Below are 22,069 nucleotides of genomic sequence, written 5' to 3'. Positions count from 1 at the left end.
TGTGTGTGTGGGGGGGGGGGGGATCTAGAGAAGAGTGACTAAGACATTATCAGCACTTTGGATTTCTGGCTATGGAGAGAGGTTGAGGAAATGTGGATTGCACATTTTGGTGGATAGGAGGAAAAGAGGTGATAAGATAGAGATGTTTAAGTTAGCGAGAGGATTTTATTGGATTAATCCAGAGGGGAACTATGAAAAAAAAAAATAGAAGGCAGGAATCAGAGGTCATCCTGGAAATTGTGTGACAGTGTGGTGAAGAGGGATATGAGTAGATTTTTTATATGGAGCATTAATTGTCAGTGAATGGAATGCATTACTAGAATATGTTAATGCAGGGAGTGAAGGATTTTTAGATTCAGTATGATAGATATTTTGAATGAACCTCCTGTGATGAGTGCTGACTCCATGACAGGTGTAATAATAATAATTATTATTATCAGCTTATAGTCTAAACAATAATACTAGACTTTGCTTGTTAAAATATTGCCAGGTTATGTAGGGTACTAATTCCTACCATCAAAAACTTTCTTCAGAGGTTTGGCTGTTCTTAAGAATATAAGATAAGATATCAAAATGTTGATAAATACAATGCAATCTATGCATTGTATTAGATGATTTTAATACTAATTTAGTTCTTCATGGCAGTTATTTCATATACATTATAAGTTTGTAATTATTAGTGTAGCCATTATGTGGAATGTACACAGAATATTGATATACTTTTTTAAGTGAAAGTTAAGATTAATTCTGAAGTGAAAAGAAAGTAAATTAATGTCATGTGACATTAACTTGCACATTAAGTATTATATTTAGAAATTATGGTATCAAGTCATTAAGTTATTCTCTCTGTTCTCTTTTTAAATTTGCTGTATATATGCAGGGTGTCCCAAAATTCATGCAAGAAGTAATTTTGATAGAAAACACAGGTTTTTTTAATTAAAAATTGTAATTTCTTATTGATTCATAAAGTATACAGTATAGGGTTATATCATATCGGGTAAATGGCCTCCACGGCTTTGCTGGCACATCCGCACACTTTTGTCAAAATTTTCCATGACCGTTTTGCATAAATGTGGCGGAATTTCATTGATACAGCGCTCGATTTCCTCCTTCAAGGCGTGGGTGGTCGTGGACTTGGTGGCATAAACCTTAGACTTCAAAAAAACCCAAAGAAAAAAGTCCAATGGCATTAAATCACATGATCTGGGCGGCCAATTCTGATCACCAAAACGGGAAATTACACGACCAGGAAATGACTCATGCAGCAATTGAATTGTTTCTCAGGCTGTATGGCATGTGGCACCGTCTTGTTGAAACCACATGTCGTCCACTTCCATATCTTGCAATTTAAGCACAAAAAAATGGATTATCATGTTGCGATAGTGAGCACCATTAACTGTTATCGCCTTACCAGCCGCATTTTCGAAGAAGAATGGACCGATGATGCCTCCAGCCCAAAATCCGCACCAAACAGTGACACTTTGTGGATGCATTTGTTTCTCAACAATCACTCGTGGATTTTCTGGACCCCAAATGTGACAATTTTGTCGATTAACGAAGCCATCAAGATGAAAATGAGCCTCATCGCTGAAGATGATTTTGTTCGAAAAATAAGCATCCACTTGTTGTTCCATAATCCATTCAACGAACTCTCTTCACTGTGTGTGGTCAGTAGGCTTCAGTTCTTGAGTCATTTGAACTTTGTAAGCATAAATATGCAAATCTTTCATGGGAATACGTTGTAGAGAGTTTCTCGAAATGCCCAATTCAAGACCACGGTGCCGAATTGATGTTCCTGGACTCTCAGCAACACTCTCATGAACTGCTTCGATGTTTTCTGTTGAACGACTTGTTGAAGGATGGCCAGAGTGTATAAGATCACTAATTGATCCAGTTTCCTTGAATTTTTTAATTAATCTTTTCACAGTTGATGAAGTTAAATCACTATTCCGACCATATTTTGTACGAAAATTGCGAACTGTAGCTGCCAAGCCTTCATTATTTTTAAAATATTGCTGAACAATGAAAATGCGTTGTTCTTTCGTGTAGCGCTCCATTTTTAATAACCCTGAACTGTCAGCTGTCATTCTGTCTTTTTTTTGTCATTGGCAACACTTTACTGCACAAATGGTGCTAAATTTAAATCTTGCGTGAATTTTGGGACACCCTTTATATATTTATCGAGTTCCTATCTTTGATACTATATATTTACAATTATTTTACAGTGATGAGTCATCTAGAAGTCACTGGAATAGATTCATTAATTGTTTCATTCCCCTCGCCCACTCCACCTGAAAAATTAACTTTAGAAGATATAAAGCCCTTGTGGAAATCCATGGAATGCTTAGTACAGGATAATCAAGTTGTTACAATAGGAGTTAGTGACTTAGACACTGGTCAGCTTCAGGATCTCTTTCAATGGGCAGAGGTAAAATTAAACGTATACCAGCTGTTATTTTGTTTCTTTATTTTATGAAATATTTCGTTTTCTATTTTTGTTTATCTTCTGAATTGACTGCTACCATTTTCTTCTAACCATAGAAGAACTAGAGCAGCCAACACCCATGCATTGTCCAGCTTTGAACACACCGAACTACCCTCTCATCAACTTCATTCCATCCACCTCTATCCTTTGGAATAATCTGCCTGTGTAAACTGTGTGCTATTACTTGCTATTGCTATTTATGAGCCACCGTTATTATTAATATTTTTATATATTCCTTTCTTATTCTCACTATTCCATCTTACTATTGCATACTTAGTTTATCTACCTTTCGCACTAAGAGTTTTATGCCTACGGATACTAGAGAATTTATTTGATAAGACTGCATCACCAGTATCTTTTAATTGGTATAAAACTCAGTAATACGGCCAGTTGATTTCTCTCTCTCTTTCTCTAACACAAATTCCTTCAGTAAAACTTTACACAAGCAGTCGTGGTCTATTTGCACTTAACTATACTCTTCAGCTATCTTACTTGGTTTCCCGCTCTTAAGTTTGCGTTTATTTAGGAACAGTGCATTGTAAAATAAACAATCAGGTGGTACTCTATTGACATATAATTAAAACATATTTATTTACATTAAAAAAAACAAAGTACATTAAACAAGTGATAGGGAAGTTACTCTCCCTCTACCTATCCTTATATACTTTTGTTATAAAGAAACAAACTTTCTCTTTTCAATATTAAATGACTATACAGTGTAATTACTCTGTTACATTTCTGCTTAAAAAAATCAAATTGCCGAGACTAATTTACTCTTAAAGAGATTAGCTAGCTATGGCAAGTTATCTTACAATTTATATTCCAGTTAACAACAAATTAGAGTATTCTCTTATAGATATTTCTTATTACTATCTCTTACAGACGGTCTATGACATATCTCTTAGATTGCAAAAAGAATGTACATTGGAGTTGCCCGGAACAATAATAATAATAAAAAAGGATGTAACACACTGACAGAGGCTCTTTATCACGACACCTTCCAAAAGTCCCGCATCAAAGTCTCTATGGTTTTTCTTTCATCTCAGGCCATAGGTTTCTTTCCAGAGAGTCTTGTTTCAGGGGGGGTGCTTTGTCGAAATATTGGCGGGTCTTGAACTGCAATCTTCCTGGTACTCAAAAGTTTAGGCAAGAAGTTTCAGCATACAGGCTTGAAGATCGCTCTGTGGCTTTTTGCTTCGGTCGACTTCCCGGTGCACTCGGCATCGACTGTTCTCCCATTTTTTCCCTCTGGCATGGGTTCACCATAAAGTCTAGTCCTCTGGGTCCAACTGCCTCTGGCTACCTTCGGTAACACTGCTTCGGTAACTGGACCTTGCCTCTGCTCTCTCAGCAACTAGATCTCGGCTCTCCTCTGTCGGCAACTGGACCTGGACTCTCTTCACAATGTTCGGCTCAGTCCCCTTTTATTTTCACCTTCTTGGGACCTTGCACCAAGGGTTGTAAACCCCGAAGAAATTGGCAGTTCTCCTTCATCCTTTTGTTAAGGCCAACCCGTTCTTTTTTCTCCTCCATGCACTCTATTTTTCTTTGTCTTGTTGGGCAGCAGAAACTTCTCTGAAACTAGCAGATCTTTTTGATACTAACTTTGAAGGTGGTCATGCGCAGAGCTTGCAAACAATTTCTCACACACTTAATTGTAAACAACTTTCTTGTACTCTTATACATAGCTATTATACAAAGTTCCGATGGCAAAGCATTGCCTTTGTTTTTGACATTCTAGAAACTTTAAATAAAACAGTAAATATAATCAATTCCCATAGAGTTATTTACAGTAATATTTAGCATAAAACATATAGACAAACAAGGTTATTTTTGTAACATTCTCATCAGACTTGAACTCTGTTAAAATCGATGTAAAGCGCTTTGGTATTTCTAAGCTACGTCGAGTTTTACACCTCCCTACCCATACTGTTTTTCCACTCAGTACACCTCCCACTCTTTAAGAAACATGTCAACAAGCTACATTTGTCTCTTTAATCACTTGCCCACACATTGCACTGTAGTGTTATAGGTCTTGTGACCTTTCATGTGTGGGATTAACACACACACACACAAAAAAAAAAAAAAAATATATATATATATATATATAGAAGGATTTACTATAGAGCAAAGTTAGATCTTCTTGCTGTGAGGATATTTGATACTAAAAACGCACTCTGGTTTTTTATTTAGTAAAAAAAACCACGTTATCTCAGGAAATTGAACAATCTCTAGGTAGTGACAGTTGGAAACTTATGGGAGTGAGAATTGTCCTACTCAGAAGTTTGGAATCATTTCTACACTAGGACATCATGCTCGCTCTTTTCTTGATGATGAGATAGAACTTAATAAAAAATTGAATTTTCTCAGGTCTACTTTTCAACTAAATGGTTATTCACAAGAAACAATTGACAAATTACTATTAAATCCACCCACACGCAATAATGAAGAGACCAGCAGGGTGAGAGGTAATATTTCTATACCATACATAAGCTCTATCTCACCCAAATTGGTCAAGGTTCTTAAGAAATACAATATAAGAACTTTATTTACTCCTCTTCCGAAAATTTGCTCCTTAGTGAGCTGTCCGAAACCTAGATATTACAACCTTAAATATCCCAGTGTTTACCAGATTTGGTGCAACTGTGATATACCATACTTTGGCAAAACAGAGAAATCGATCAAGTTATGCATTGAAGAACATATGAGAGACGTCAATTACAGGAGAACGTGAGCCAGTGCTGTGTTCTGTTCTCGGTTGATTCTAATGAAGAAAACCCTAGCCATACAGTTCTATGGGACAAGTCTAATAACATTTTCCGTTGCCATGATGAATTAGAAAGAAAGAGAATCAAAAGAAATCATTCTCAAACCCCCCCCCCCCCCCCCACACACACACACATCTCAACAACAACCTGAGTTACAATTTCAGACTGTCATTGTGCTGCGATCAAATACTGGTGTTCGTGAGATGCTATACGCATGCATATGTCCAACAGTGAAGCCACCGAGAGAAAGTTTTAAATGTGCAGACTTCAACATGTCAACATTGAATATGTATACACTAACTTTCTGTGATGTTTAAAATTATTTCTTCTATGTTTTACTGGTTATTTCTTTTTTAATGTGCATCTGAAGACGGCTAATACAAATTGAAACTAGTTGTGCTATTAAACTTTGTTTTAATTTTTCTCGGTTTCTAGTCATTCATTTTTTTTTTTTAAATATATATATATATACACAGTCATCCCTTGACTTATGTCGGGGTTCCGCTCCATCCAGCAGGACGTAAGTCAATACATTAAATCAACAGAGTTATAGGGGTTAGGGACTTAACAGTAATTGGTATACTCTCATTTTAATTTTTAAACTTCATACAACTGTACTGTGCGTTACTGCCACTATAAAACAGGAGATAATCACCCAAATCTTCCTTCACAATCGCATCTTCATTACCTTCCCTATGTGAAGAACTAGGCTTCGACTCTTCTGGTGTAACTTTTTTTTTTTTATATTATTAAAATCTCCAATATGGTTTGCTTATTCCTCTTCTTTTCATTATAAATTTGTTTACAGCAAGCAAACACATCATGTACTTTCCTTTCTACTAATAAGTAGTTCAACATTGGGGTTCATGTCTTCCACCATTTTGAGAACATTACTAACTGCAGAGAACATTTCTGCAAGACCCCTTCAATGTGAATTGTTTAACTACCTCTTCTTGTTTCTCTTTTCCCTATTCCTTTTCTCGTTCTTCCTCTTCTGCAACACATTGTTCCTCCAGTTTGACCAATTTTCGTTCGTCAATTCTTCAAGGGCACTTTCTATGAGTTGAATTATGTTGCCATCATTCACTTTGAGATTCAGATTGTTTGCTAGGTCCACTATTACTTCACTCAGTTTCCATATGCCACTCATGCATTGAGAGATCACTTTGTCCCAAACTACAGTAATATTTTAATAGCATGATAAATATTGAATACTTTCCAGAAATGCATGAGTCTGGTCATTTCCTTCAGTGGCAGAAATGGCTTGTGAAAAAGTTCTCTGTAGATAAATAAGCCTTAAACACTGCAAGAACTCCCTGATCCATCAGTTGGATCAATGAAGTAGTGTTTGGGGGGAGAAACGTGACCTTGAACTTGGTGAAGATTACCAATATAAGACAGACAACCTGGATCATTATCTAGAATTAATAAAATTTTACATTTTATTTCACACAATAGCTTTCCATTTCACTTGCATAACAGTTGTTTAAGTCATCTGGAAAACAATTTTTGAGTCATCTACGACTTCTTATTGCTCCGATAATGAAGTGGAAGAGTATGCTTCCTAATGTTTTTGAAGACTCATGGATTCTCACTGTGCCATATTACAAATGTATTCAGTTTATATTCAGCCACATTACCCCCTAACAGAATCGTAATACGGTCTTTAAGAGCTTTGAAACCAGGCATAGATTTAAGCTTTTTGTGGATGAATGTCTGCTCGTGCATTTTTTTCCAAAGCAGGGGAAGGCTCATCCATATTAAATATTTTCCTCCATAATAATTTTATCTAATTTCTCCACAAACTGCTTGGCAGTCATCATCGGCACTTGCAGATTCACTATACATTTTCCTATTATGCAGCATAAAACGGTGCTTGAATCCCATGAATCAGCATTGATTTCATAATTGTAATCGGGCTCTGATTTCTCCTTCAACATGTTGAAGAGACTTAGTGCCTTAGCAGTTATGGTCATAGTGCTAAGGAGTACGATTTTGGTTCAGGTCCTCTATCCATGATGCAAGTAGCTTTTCCATATCACCAGTAGGACCTTGTCATTGCTTTGTCGCTATCGTCGATTTAATGGAAGCAGACCCTTTCACAGCCTCTACGATTTTGTCATTTTTTTCAGAATGGAAGTCACTGTAGAATGAGACCATCCGAAGTCATGTGCAATCACATTGATGGGCTTACCAGCTTCATGTTACTTTATAACTTGCAACTTTATTTCAAGATCAGTTGCTCGCCTCTTCTTCTGTGATTCTTCATAGGTTTTTTAATTGGGCTTGTATGGGCCATACACAAAATATTGCAAAATATTTAACAATAAATACATAAATAACCTATATCTCAACCATAAAATCAACATAGGAACTTTTGAAGACGTGCTGACTTCCGAAGGAGGATGCTGCTAAATGTGCTTTTGCCACTGCACATGATGCATTGTTGCTAAATAGAAACCTTTTTACTTTACGCTTGCTTGCATCTTATTCAAAAGTAATAGTTGAAAATGTTATTTATTCCCTTATGGGATCACGGATGTAACTTCGAATGGACGGAAGTCAAGTGGATGACTGTATATATACACAAGACATCAAAAGATGTAACACCTTATTGAAATACTTTGGATTAGAGATAAATGTTGAAAGTTTTTTCACTTGGTTATACTTTAAGTTAAATATGCAAAACTTCTGCATTATCATCATCAATACTGGCAGAATCATATTGAAAATGAAGATACTGACATTGATTGTTAACATTCATGTTAGCAGCGCTAATATAAGTTCGTATGGTCACTTTAACACAATAGGAAAGGAAAGGTTAGCAAAAAGCAAGTTGTTTCATGCCAGGAAAAGATCTAAGGGCAGATTGAGATCTAGGTGGATTGATGCAGATAGAAATATCTTAGGAGATCAGAATATAAGATCTGACAATACTGGAGGAATTTTGATATATATATAAATTGTATGTATATATATTCTTAATATATACATACAATTTTTTTGTATTTTACCTTGGAAGTATCATATATAGAGGATAAGATATATGATGTCCTTATAAGGTAAATTGAAATTAAAAGTAGTGAGGATTTGAAATTTGCAGTTTCTCCTTGCTCTGTTTTGAATACTTATAAGGGGTGCTTAAGGGTCAAAGCTGTATAACTGAGAGGAGACCTCCACATAGCCTTTAAAGGAATGCGGAGAACCGACCAGGGCTTCTGACCTAATGTCCAATCCTCACCTTTTCTTGGTGCACCCTGTTGGATATCTACTTGGATACTGAACGAATGAGGATGGGCTGGCAATTTGGGATTTAGCCGACCAAATTGTATTCTTATTGGTTAAACCAAAATAAAAAGAAAATCATGGTACGACATGACAAAATTTCATGCCGGCTGGGGTGTCACCCGGTTAAACAAGGCCCCCGTTGTTTTTGCCAGGGAACCAGGGCGAACAGCGAAAAGTCAGCTACTGGAACAAATCTGAAAACAAACCCCAACTGAACATCACCAGAGTTAAAGATCGGTACTATCAACATAAGAAGACTGAATGGCAAAAAAATGGAGCTAGCTGAGGAATTAGATAAGTACCAGATCGACATAATAGGGGTGACTGAAACAAAAAAGACCAAAACTGGTGAGATCTTTCTGAGCAATAAATACAAAATGTTATATTCAGGCAATGACAATCAAGGAAAAGAAGGAGTAGCCATAGTATTCAACACAAAATACGAGGCTAATCTTCTTGAATGGCAGTCAGTCTCAAGTAGAGTAATGTGGGCAAATATGAGAATGGGGAACTGGACAATGAGACTTATTTGTGCCTATGGTTCCACAGAAGGTTCTACTAAGGTAGAAGTGGAGGAATTTTTTGAAGCTTTAGAAAAAGCAACTGACACAATGAAAAAGGAAAAGTTGGTCCTTGTTGGGGATCTAAATAGCAGAGTAGGAAATGATTGTCAGACATACAAAAATATTTTGGGAAAATTTGGAGAAAAGAGCAAAGCTAAAATAATGACAAATATCTGTTGGATTTCTGCTCAGGACATGGACTGGTTATTGCTAACACCATATTCCAACATAAAATTGTGCACAAATTCACATGGAGAGAAGAAGCAAGGAATAAGAAAAGTCTCATTGACTATGTTATTGTTGATAGTGATGTTTTCTCCCTGGTACAGGACACCAGAGTGTACAGAGGATTTGAAATTGGAACTGATCACTGTTTAGTCTTGAGCAGGATAAAATTGAATTTCATATTGAAAAGAATGACATGTAAGAAAGTTTTAAAGCGAATAAAAGTTGAGCAGCTCTCAGATGTGAACTATAGACTAAAATACACAAAGATTATTGAAGAAAAAATGAAAGAGTTTGAGAACAGGAATCAAACCTTGGAGATTCAGTGGCAAACTCTGAAGAAAACATTGATTGATTCTGCAAGGATAAAAAAATCAGAACTCCCTGGTGGACACAGGAAGTTAAAGAGGCAGCGAAGGAAAAGAAGAAAGCATATCAAAAGTTCCTGTCAAATAAGTCAGCTTGTGCTCTGAGAGAATACAGAGACAAATGCAAGAATGCCAAACAATGTGTAAAACTAACTAAACAAAAGTCATGGGAGGACTTTGGCAAGAATATAGAAAATAAATATCAAGAAGGTGGCAAAATATTCTGGAGGTTGTTGAAGCTTAGGAATGCAGGAAAGAGTACTGTAAAAGGAGTTAGAGATGATAAAGGTGACATGAAAACGGGAGAAAAAGATATCCTTGAAGTATGGAGTAATTACTTTGAAAAGCTGCTAAATGAAACAAGCAGTGATGACAGCACAGTGGTAAAAAACACTGACCAGGTATGCAGTCAGAAATACATATCCATATTTGAAGTAGAAAAAGCCATCACAGGTTTGAAATGTGGAAAGGCAGCAGGAGTAGATGATATTTGACCAGAAATGCTGAAGTATGGTGGTATAAGAGTCTTACAGTGGCTGCACTGCATAGTGCAGAATGCCTGGACAGAGGGACGAATTCCCGATGATTGAAGTAGAGCTCTAATAGTACCCATATATAAAAAGGAAATAAAACTGAATGTGAGAATTACAGAGGTATTTCCCTACTGAGTGTTCCTGGCAAGATCTATGCAAGTATACTTGAGAAACGGTAGAGAAGAATTGTTGAAGAAAAGCTTGGTGAAGAACAAGCTGGATTCAGGCCAAACAGAGGCTGTCAGGATCAAATCTTCACTTTACGACAAATAGTCGAGAAACCATGGGAATATAACAGAGATCTAAGTTTTGTCGATTTGGAAAAGGCATATGACAAGGTGCCAAGAGAGAAGCTATTCAATATGCTACAGTTATAAGGTGTCAATGGGGCATTATATCAAGCAATACTTGGTCTTTATTTGAGTTGTAAGTCAGCAGTTAGAAGTGAAGGAAGGACAGGAAGATGGTTTAATGTTAAATCTGGTGTGAGACAAGGATGTACATTTTCCCCTCTGTTATTCATTATCTATATGGATCACATTATGAAGGAAAGTGGTATTAAACATGATATCAAAATTGGAGATGTTAACGTCAGCTCTTTGCTTTATGCGGATGATGTTATTCTTCTAAATAAATCCGCTACAAAACTGCAAGATTCTCTGAACTAAATTGAATAGCTGTTGTAATCGATATGGTATGAAGGTCAACAATAAAAAGACAAACACAATGAAAATAGACAGAATCATTGAAAATGTCAACTGTGTTGTGAATGGTGAACCTGTGGAACAAGTGAAACATTTCAGCTACTTAGGCACGATTTTTAGTGAAGATGGTAAATTAAATATAGAAATAGACAACAGAATCAGCAAAGTTGGCATGGCAGGAAGTCAATTGAATAAATTCATGTGGAATAAGAGAGAAATTAGTCGGAACACCAAATTAGCTGTATATACAAGACAGTGCTCAAACTAGTTTTAACTTATGAATCTGAGAGCTGGGTCAGAAGTAAAACACTTGACCAAAGACTAGAGACCGCAGATATGAGAGTCCTGAGAAAGATTATAGGCATGAACAGATAGCATCAATGGCAATATCATGTTAAAAACGAGGATATTAGGAAAGAACTTGACATTGTCAACATCCAGGAATGCATTAGCGGAGCTAATCTCAAGTGGTATGGTCATTTAAACAGAATGGGCAAAGAAAGATTAGCAAAACAAGTGTTTTCTGTCAGGTTGGCAGCAAAACGACCCAGTGGAAGACCAAGATATAGGTGGATTGATACAATACAAAGTGCCTTAGACGATAGAAATATAAGATCTGATAATGTTGGAGTCTTGACAAGTAACAGACTGATTTGGAGGAAAATTGTAGATAGGAAGTTAGTAATAATGTAATGTTTTTCATGTTGTACTATCATATCCTGTACACTCCTTGAGGGTACATGTGCAGGAATTTGATGATATCACGAATAGATTACTTCACTGTTTTTTGAAAGTAGTCTACTTTGAGTTTTGCTCTTTTAGTGTTGAGATGGGAAAGGAAACTGGGATTTCTTTAATTCTTAATGGTCGTAACAGAAGAAGCACTTAATTCTGTTTTATTATGCAACTTTATACCTGTTGTGGCATCCAGGGGCAGCTCGTCTATAGGGGCCAGGCTCCACCTATATTTGTATAAGTAGCCCAATAATTGTAGTTTTAAAAAATGTTTCTTGTAATTATTATTTTTTGATCTATTTCCAACACGTTTTATTGATTAATAAAAAAAAATACGGTAGTATTTTGTGGCAATATTGCATAATGAGACTTAGTACGGTCTCTGTGGCCAGCCATGGTTGGCTGTGTTTTATACATCTAGAACATAGGGCATATATGAGCATGTACACTAGCGATTGTATTTGTTTACCAGCGCAATGCTTATCTTGGGGCCAGTTTAGTCTGGCCCAGTCACTGTGTTGCATGTACGTACATAGCGCGCAATTCTCTGATTGTGAACCACGTGCACTAGCAATAATGTTTGTTTACCTGGCACAACGCTTATTGTAGGGCCCGTTTAGTCTGGCCCAATCACTGCGTTTCTATGTAAATAGCCCACAATTCTTTCATTGTCTTATTATTTATTCTCGTTGTTGATCTGTTTTATTGTTTAATAAAAAAATTCTGTACAGTTTTGCGGCAATATTGTATAATGCGACTTAGTACGGTCTCTGGGGCCAACCACGGCCGGCCCTATTTTATACGTGCAGAACACAGGGCATGTATGAGATACTTGCAGTAGCAATCATGTTTGTTTACCAGGCGCAACACTTATCTTGGGGCCTGTTTAGTCTGGCCCAATCACTACGTTTGTACATAAGTAGCATGCGATTCTTTCATTTTGTTGTTATTTATTCTCGTTGTTGTTTTTCTGTTGTATTGTTTTTAGTGTTTATTATTGTTGTCGTTTTTTGTTATAATTTATTTTAGAGTTTAAATTTTATTATGTCCATAAACAATATATTTTAACTATGAAAAAAATCGATAGTTTATTGGAAAAACGTTTCTCGTTTTTCCAATTTAAAAAAAAATTAATAGCTCAATGCATCAGTGGAGTCTGACTAAACATTATTGTAATAGAAATAATAACTATAAATCAATAATAGAACCACTATATTAAATATAAAAAAAATTAAGTTGTTTTTGGCCCCTGGCCCCACCTGTTTCTATTGTCACCAGCTGCCACAGGTATCATCTCATTCTGAAAATGATGGCAATGTATGGTCTCAGCAATAATGAAGGTTTGTTTAGGCTTTATGAGATTGTTTTCAGTTGTGTTATTTTAGTGATTTAATGAAAAGAAAGCAGGTGACTTTGTTTGGTTTATAGGTGCAGTTTTAGTAGCAGAGTTTCTGGATTATTAATCCAGAAATTTTGCTCTGAGACATGCAAAATGGTGGTCCCATCCATCGCACTGATATTAATGCGCTGTAAGTTTGCAACAACATTTTATGGGATGTGCGAAGTATAAGCAAAAGCATTTTGGGATCAGTTGTAAAGCATGTTGATAGTTGTTTAATAGAGACATACACATTACACATACTTTTTTAATGATAGCTGCACACACATACACAAGACAAAAACTAAATATGTTTTCTGTTACATGTGTTTTCTCTTTCCTCTCTAATATCAATCACGTGTCTCGGTCATAGTTGTCCAGTAGGAGGAAAAACTATTCGAGTTCAGAGACATGGGAATAGATGTATCAATAAATAATTAATTTAAAAGTAATAAATAAAAATATAAAAAATTATAAACAATTAACAGCAATCACTTCCCAAAACTTATATAATAAATTTAGTTTAATCCTTTATCCAAGTGTGAGCAAACAAAGTTTGCACCTGAAAGTATCTTCATGACTGGGGTAAGGTGGTACAGCACCAGGGCACGACTGGGGTAAGGTGGTACAGCACCAGGGTACTCCTTGCAAAGGTGTCTTGCATTAAGGGAAGGGCCACAACCCAGACTAGTTTCAACCTTTATTGAGGTCTCTTCACTGGGAGCCAGGCCCAAGTGGAGATACCAGGCAGAAGCATTAGCAGGTCATCTCTACCTATAGGAGTTCCCAAATGGTGTGCCACCCTTTTTTAAAAAATTACTCTGGATTTAGAGAAAGATGTTGAAAGTTTATTTTTCACTTGGTTAGAGTATAATAAATTCAGTTTAATCCTTTATCCAAGTGTGAGCAAACAAAGTTTGTGCCTGAAAATATCTTCAGGACCGGGGTAAGTAGTATAACACCTTCTCTAAATCCAGAATAATTTAATAAAAAGGTGGCACACCTTTTGGCAACTCCTATAGGTAAAGATGACCTCGCTATTGCTTCTTCCTGGTATCTCCACCTCTGGGCCTGGCTCCCAGTGAAGAGACCTCAATAAAGGTCGAAACTAGTCTGGGTTGTGGCCCTTCCCTTAATGCATAATATTAGACATATCTGCAAGGAGATGTGTTTTGCATTATGGGGGTTACTGAGATTGGAGTGTTGGTAGCTTGCTCCACCTTTGCAAGGAGTGCTCTGGTGCTGTACCACCTTACCCCAGTCCTGAAGATACTTTCAGGTGCAAACTTTGTTTGCTCACACTTGGATAAAAGATTAAACTAAATTTATTATACTCTAACCAAGTGAAAAATAAACTTTCAAAATTCCCAAAACTTAGAAATAGGTATACAGTCTATCTGATTAAGATTAGGGCAGTGGCATAGGGCTGCACGATTCAAAAAAATAGACAATCAAATTTGAACCTAGTGTAGTAATTCACTGGTATGGTTCCAGTGAATTTTGTGTCTAGTGTCAGTGACACGAGAAGCAAAGGCTGAACCTTCAGAATCCCAAAATCTCATAATCTTGATGTTCTGCAGTTCAAATAGTAGCAAAACCAGACTTGCAAAAGCCAGTCCATTCAAATTGCAAACATGACAATACAGGATATTTGATAAACACCATGCAAGAATAAAGTTGATAATGTATCTTTGTTAGGTGATAAGAAAGATGACAACTTCCCAGCTAGGTTTGAAGGTAGTATACAAATTATATCTGCGACAGGTCCTTACTATTTATTTAGATGTTCTTTTAAGAATAGGTATGCTGATCCTTTTAACATCAGATTGCAATCTGGAAGAGGGATGATAATTATCAAATATTTTCTCTATCAAGATCTTGATACAGAAAATGCTGTATCTGTTATGTAATACAGTAAGTTTTATTTAATAGAAGAGACTCAGAAGAACAAATTGTGCATGCTTGGTATAAAGACTTTTGATAATACTTATTTTTTTTTTTTTTTTTGTGAAGGATGATGATGTGAAGATGCTCTGATATATCAGCATATAAACAGAAAATTCAGCATTATCAGCAGAGTTATGATGTATTAAAGTATCCAAAATGGAAAGATTGTTTTTAGATTCTCGTTCAATAGTGAACTTGATGTGAGTATATAAAGAGGTAATTTTATCCAGAAACTGAAGTAGTTCTGTTTCAGAGCAAGACCAGATTGCAAAGATGTCATATATAACATGTAGCCAAATGCGAGGTTGAGGAGAAATAGAAGTTGTCATCTTTCTTACCACCTATCAAAGATACGTTATCACCATTATCCTTGCCTGGTGTTTATTAAATACCTTTTTATTGTCATCTTTGCTACTTTGGATAGACTGGCTGTTCTGCTACTATTAGAATTGAAGAATATCAAGATTATATAAGATTTTTGAATTCTTAAGATTCAGGCCTTGCTAATTCTCATGTCACTGATAATAGACAGAGCTCACTGGAACCATAATACCAAGATGTCACACTACACTGTGAAGCCTTACGCCACCATCCTAATCTTAATCAGACAGACTGTACTAAGTTTTGTTAAGTGATTGTTGTTAATTGTTTATAATTTTTCATATTTTTGTTTATTTATTATTTTTAAAATTTTCTTTATAAACTTAACATTATACGCATGCTGTATAACTCATTCTTGTATTCTGAATTTAAATGTTGTTACCAGGTTGTCTGTCTTCTTCCTGAAAAAAAGCCATGATATATTGAGCTTTGTTTGGCTTACACGGCCATACAAAATTATGTGAAATCTGTCATTTAAGAAAGAAGCAGCTATGGAGACATTCATTTTAAATGTAATGTTTAAGAAGAAGAATGAGAGATAAATGATGCCGATTATGAAAGGAAACTAGCTATGCAAGCTAAAGAGAATCCCAAACAGTTCTTTCAATATGCTACAAGCAAAAAAAAAAAACTGTACACAGCAGAATGATTTTAAGGAATGCCGATGGTAAGGAGGTCACTGAATCAGTCGATATTGTGGAATTACTGAGTGAGCACTTTGCAAGAGTCTATCATCCAGGTGGTGACATTGAAAGAATGAAGGCACCATTAGTTTATATGGGAATTGTGATGAATGAAGTGGAGGTGGATAGTCTATTACAGAACCTTAATGTGAATACATCTGCGGGATTGGATGGTATACTGGCACGGGTCTTGTGTGAAGCGGCTAAAGAATTATCAGTGCCCTTGACCATGTTGTTTAATGTGAGTCTCGGGTCTGATTTAGTCCCGAAGGTGTGGAAAGAGGGGAAAATAGTTCCACTGCATAAAGGAGGATCCAAGACTACTGTTGCAAATTACTGACTGATCAGCATATCAGGAGTCGTTGTCAAGGTCCTGGAGAAAGTAGTCAAGGGAAAAATACAGGAATAGATTGATGAAAATGAGATACTGTATGGGGGACAGCATGACTTTGTGAAGGGTAGATCATTCCTTAGTAACTTGCTCAAGTTTTATAACACAGTGACGGCTGGACCTGGCTAAGGACTTTGACAGGATGCCACATGGAATTCTAATCCATAAACTGCAACATATGGGAATGGATATAGGATTGGTGAGATGGATAGGTCGGTGGTTGATGGAGAGATATCAGAGAGTAGTTTATTTAGGAGTATAGTCCAAAAGACGGCCTGTGACTAGTGGTGTGCCGCAGGGTTCTGTTCTTGGACCATCATTTTTCAATTTGTTCGTTAACGATATAGGGAAGGATCTAAGAGGAACAGTTCATTTGTTCGCTGATGATGCAAAGTTGGGTAGGGCAATAGTGAATGTAGAAGATGTCAAAATCTTGCGGGATGATTTGGATAGATTGGAGTTCTGGGCTGAGGAGAATGGATGTTAATTTAATGTGACAAAATGTAAGGTTATGCATTTTGGGGTGAAAAGATTAGCAGCAGTATACCACATTGGTGGAACTGTACTCTAGGAGATTGATGAGGCCAGGGACTTTGGAGTGTTGGGTGGATAGGGAGATGAAGTTTAGGGGGCACATTGCAAAAGTAGCTAAATCAGCTCATCAACTCACTTGGTTATTGAAAAACACCTTGACGAGCAGAGACATGCAAGTTATTGTACCTCTGTACCGAGCCTTGATAAGACCTCATCTCAACTACTCTGCCCAGATTTGGTCACCTCGGTTCCTTCTTGATGGGGAGGAGGTGGAGAGGATCCAGAGAGGAGTGACTAAGATGATAGCAGGTCTATGGAATGAACCATATGAGAACAGGTTGAAGATTTGTGGGTTGCAGATACTAGTTGATAGGCGGAAAAGGGGAGATATGATTGAGACATTCAAATTGCTAAAAGGATTCTATGGGATTAATTCAGAGGATATTTTTGAGATCAGGACTGGCGGTGGGAGAACTAGGGGACACCTATGGAAGCTGGGCAAGAGCGTGGTTAGCAGGGGTGTTAGAGCTGGGTTCTATACTTTTAGAGTGGTAAATGAGTGGAATAAGCTGCCAGAGTCTGTTGTGGGTGCTATGACGGTGAGCGAGTTCAAGGCAAGGTATGATAGATACTGTGAGAATGTCGTATAGTTGTGTGGACATGATGTTTAGGGCCTCCCTCGATGAGTCTAAGAACTCCCTGGAGTCGCCCGAAATAATAATATATATATATATATATCCTTCTACAGTCCTTTTTTTGTTTTGCCGTTCCTGTTTTGTATTGCTAGTCATGTCATCCACTTTATCGCTATTCGGTTTGTCCTCCTGATCCTCGGTACTCCTGCACTCTGATACCACCTAGCTCAAACAATTCTTGACCACTTCCCCATGCAATAATGACATGCATTCCATTCAGTTTCTTAGGCCATGGCACTGCTCCAAGTTCCCTCCTAATTTTTTTAATTAAAAATACCATTAATAAATTCCTTTTTGCATATAAAATAACGATTATATTGGTTTTATTAGTTATATAATATAATTGAGAGTTATAAAATCTCTGCAAAGTTATCATAATTGCCATTTTATTTTGATGATTTATCTTTTGTAGATAAAACCTGGTATTAATCAGGTGAATCTGGAATCATGTTGTATTATGCCAGTAGAAATGACTGCCTTTGCCAAAGATAATGATATTCAACTACTTACCCATATCGATCCTAAAGGTAAGTAAATATTCAAGATTATGAATGAAGGAAAATGATGGAAATAGTTAGTCTGTTAATAATTTTTTTCTCTCATGAGCACATTTCATCTTTGTAAGTTAAAATTATGAATGAGACTAAGTTAACAATTGAAAGGAGTTTCAGAATAGGAAATTATTCTTACCATGTTGCCAGAATTTTTTTTAAATGTCTCAGTAAGCTTTTTAGGACACATTAAATGAGATGTTAAATAAATAAGCCAATATTACATTGTCATTTAATTTTCTTCTGTAAGAAGGAGGTGAATATGCACTTTTGTCAAGTATGATATCTCCTGTCAAAGGTTATTGCACCTTAAATCTGCTTTAGCTCAAAATTTCATTTCCTCATTGTGTTGCCTTCATATTCTACCTTTACATTTCTCCTAATTTTTTCTGTGACGTTTTTTCTCTCTCTTTTTGCTATTGCTCTTATCTTCTATTTTGTCTTCCAGTTTTCTTGAGGTTAGCCATTTAATGTATGCAATTTTTTTAATCTTCAATTATGTTCTTAACGCCTAGTTCAGAGTCCTTGTTTTCTTTTCTGCTTTTGCTTTTTTCCTAGACATTTTTTTTTATATTGAGCCCATACACGAGAGGTTGGTAGATCAACCTATTATATCAATACATTAGTATTATGTATGGGTTGGAAAAGAAAGTACTTGTTCACAATAGATTTGAATGACTAGATTGTATTCCCTAGGGAACACATCAAGGGGAAGGCTGTTCCATAGTATGGCAGTTGCAGGGACGAAGGAGAAGAAATTTGTTCTGCGGGTTTCAAGGTGCACTGTGTAGGGATGTTGAGCAGCAGCTGTACGTGTTCCAATGAGCTTAGAACTAAGTGGGGGAATTATTGATGCTATTTCGGATGAACATTTTCCATGGAAATATTTGTAGAAGACACATAGTGCAGAGACTGATCACCTGTGTGAAAGTAGGGGGGTTGGTAAGAGATGGGTCATTAATAAGGCTGATTGCTCTCCTCTGTATGGAGTCAAGCAATTTGAGGGAGTTTTTTGGGGCTCCACCCCATATGTGGGAGCAGTATTTGATGGTTGGACAGATTTGTGATTTGTCTAAGGTTAATAGCTATTCATGGGTGAAGTAACATCTTGAGCGAAAGAGAAATCCTAGTTTTTTAGAAGCCGAGTATGCAATGGTTGTGTGTTTATGCCAGGAGAGGCTTGATATCAGGGTAATTCCAAGAAGAGAAATCTCAGATTGTCTGGAAATTTGGGTATTATCAAAAATAATACTGGGAGAAACTGGTTCTTTTTTTATGAGAAATGAGACGGTAATGGGTTTTATTTGCATTAAAATTGATTGGGTTATCTGAACCCCATTGGAGGATGGCTTGGAGGTCTGAATTGAAGCAGTGGTGGTTGCTGTTCTGAAGGTTGAGGTGAGTTGTGTGGAGTAAGGTTTATCAAAAGAAAGGAAGGAGTGCAATGTGTTGTCATCTGCAAAACTATGTACTGAGTTGGAGATTAGCTGAAGTAGGTCATTGATATATATATAGGAGGGTTGGTGAGAGGACAGAACCTTGAAGAACTCCAGCATTAGTTGAGTGATGAGAAGGATAAGGAGCCATCGACCACCACACATAGGGAGCATCCAGACAGAAAGCTGGCAATCCAATTACAGAGGTCTTGAGATGGACCAAATGATGGCAGTTTGCTTAGTAAGCCTTTGTGCCAGACCCAGTCAAACGCCTTGAAAATATCAAGTCTGACTGCTTGTGATTTGCCAAACTTCTCATGGCATTTTACCAGAGATGGGTGACATATGGGTGCAGATCTCCTGTTGATCAGCAGCGACGGAACCCATACCGGCGGTCGTTTATTAGACAGGTAGCTTCAGGGTAGTGTAGGAGTTGGGATTGATGATTTTTTCCATTACTTTAGATAGGATTGAGGTGAGCAAGATGGAGCGGTAGTTGGATGGCAGTGACTTGTCATCCTTTTGGGGGATGGATTGAATATAGGCCAATTTCCAGGCTGTGGGATAGATACCAGTGGAGTAAGACAGTATATATAAGCGACATAGGACTGGAGACAGTTCTGGTGCGCAAACCTTCAGGACAATTGGAGGAATGCCATCAGGGCCAGGAGACTTTTTGTGTCTAATTTTGACAGTATTTGCTGATCTCTTTCTGGCAAAAGGATATGGTGGGCATCTGGAATGGTTGGGGGGGACATTTGCCATTGTCAATTATGCATGCACTGGAAGCAAAGTGTGAGGCCAGGAGATTGGTCTGTAGGAGATGATACAATGGAGCCATCTGGATATAATAGAGGTGGTAATAGTGTTGGGCTGAATTTATGGCCATATGCTTTGGCAAGAGACCAAAAGGCTCGACTGCCATTTGGACAGGCTGCTAATTTCCTGCTTTTTGCTCTTTCGAACTCTGTTTTGGAAGCATTGATTGTTTTTTTGCATTTTGTTACACCATGATAACTGAAAATTCCACATCTCATTAGCATGGTACAATTCAATTTCTAATATAATTCAATTCAATACTAAGAAAATATTTACAAAATAACATTAGCTAATCACAAGTATTTGGCTAAGATCCTATATGGGTATTACGATCATGCTGCCATAACAAATTCAACACATATAATCATATGTATAATCCCAGATCTAATTAACACCTTAATTAACCCTATATTAGTCTGAATATATGCTATATGCTGTAGCACATGGACATATGTGATCAACTCACTCTATTTAACTATCTAAAACTATGTAGATTAAATTATCCTTTCACTGTGTTAACACATAACTTTGATATTTAAAACTTTCCTATAAGTTACAATACACATGCATAAATCTCAGGACACATAATTACTTATATAATATTAATATTAACAAGCATACCTTCATTATAATCAGTCATGTACTAAAGTCCTAGTATAAATTTCCTTAGTCTCCTCAACAGTTCAGTAATAGAATAATGATTACAATTCCTGACGATTTTTAGTTAACAAGAGATTTTTACAGTACCTTTTTCTCTTGAGTTTTCTATATTGGCCTCTACCTTTTTCCGATTGAACTATCCTGGTATGATCTCTCCTATAATCGGTCACTCCTAAGTTCTTTTGGCATTAAACTGTGCTTATGCGATCTTTACTTTTCGTACGTGAATTAAGAACACACTTTAGAATCATCTATACCATGGCTGTGAAACTCACCAAGTGGACACCGACTTCTCTACAGATTTCCCTTTCTCATAGTTGTCACTGGATGATGAAACACCTAGACAATACCTTCTTTCCTTTTGCTAAATGGCATTCCTCGTTTCTTACCATAGGAAATAAGGAATCGAAATCCCGCTCACTATTTGTTCCCTTGTTGTGTTGGACGGATATATAACTCCAACCCCGCCACTCAGGAAAACCATGTGAAAACCTATATGAAGGAGCTTGTGAAGAAACTATCCGGGAAAAAAGCCTCGGGGGGGGGGGGGGGGGTTCTAACCCTTTTATACCTTGACTCCTAACGGCACTGTCTGTAATTTCTTTTCTCCACCCCTTACTTGATTCGACTTCACCGACCAATTACGGTGGCGTTTTTCTGCCAAACATCCTTCAGTCGGCGAGCGTGTGACTCACATGTGATGACGTCTCAATTCGGAATTGACCCTGAGCGATAGTCTATTGTTTTCTTTTGCTAGCCTCTAAATTAACCCCCCCTCCAAAATTTTTCTATGAATTTACTTAATATTTTAATCTCTAGCCTCTCACATACAATTTCTTATGACTAATCCTTTCTGTTTTACTTAGCTAATTTTTTCATATCACAAACTGTAATACATTCCTTCTTTTATTATTTAGTTCAGCAA

General features: G+C 36.8%; 1 protein-coding gene across 1 annotated transcript in view; it reads left to right on the top strand.

Annotated features, from left to right (window-relative positions):
- Nucleotides 1-22,069, top strand: part of Gclm (Glutamate-cysteine ligase modifier subunit) — a 78,216-nt gene that overhangs the window by 43,411 nt on the left and 12,736 nt on the right. The window contains exons 5-6 of the mRNA XM_090396586.1: nucleotides 2,226-2,428; nucleotides 18,091-18,205. Of these exons, the coding sequence (XP_090252712.1) occupies nucleotides 2,226-2,428; nucleotides 18,091-18,205 (318 nt within the window). The remainder of the gene's footprint in view (nucleotides 1-2,225; nucleotides 2,429-18,090; nucleotides 18,206-22,069) is intronic.

Source organism: Typopeltis vanoorti, chromosome 8 (genome assembly GCF_054136105.1).
Source record: "Typopeltis vanoorti isolate ZY-2024b chromosome 8, IOZ_Tvanoo_1.0, whole genome shotgun sequence".
In the NCBI taxonomy this organism is placed as follows: Eukaryota; Metazoa; Arthropoda; class Arachnida; order Uropygi; family Thelyphonidae; genus Typopeltis; species Typopeltis vanoorti.
This window is presented reverse-complemented; position numbering and strand designations above follow the sequence as displayed.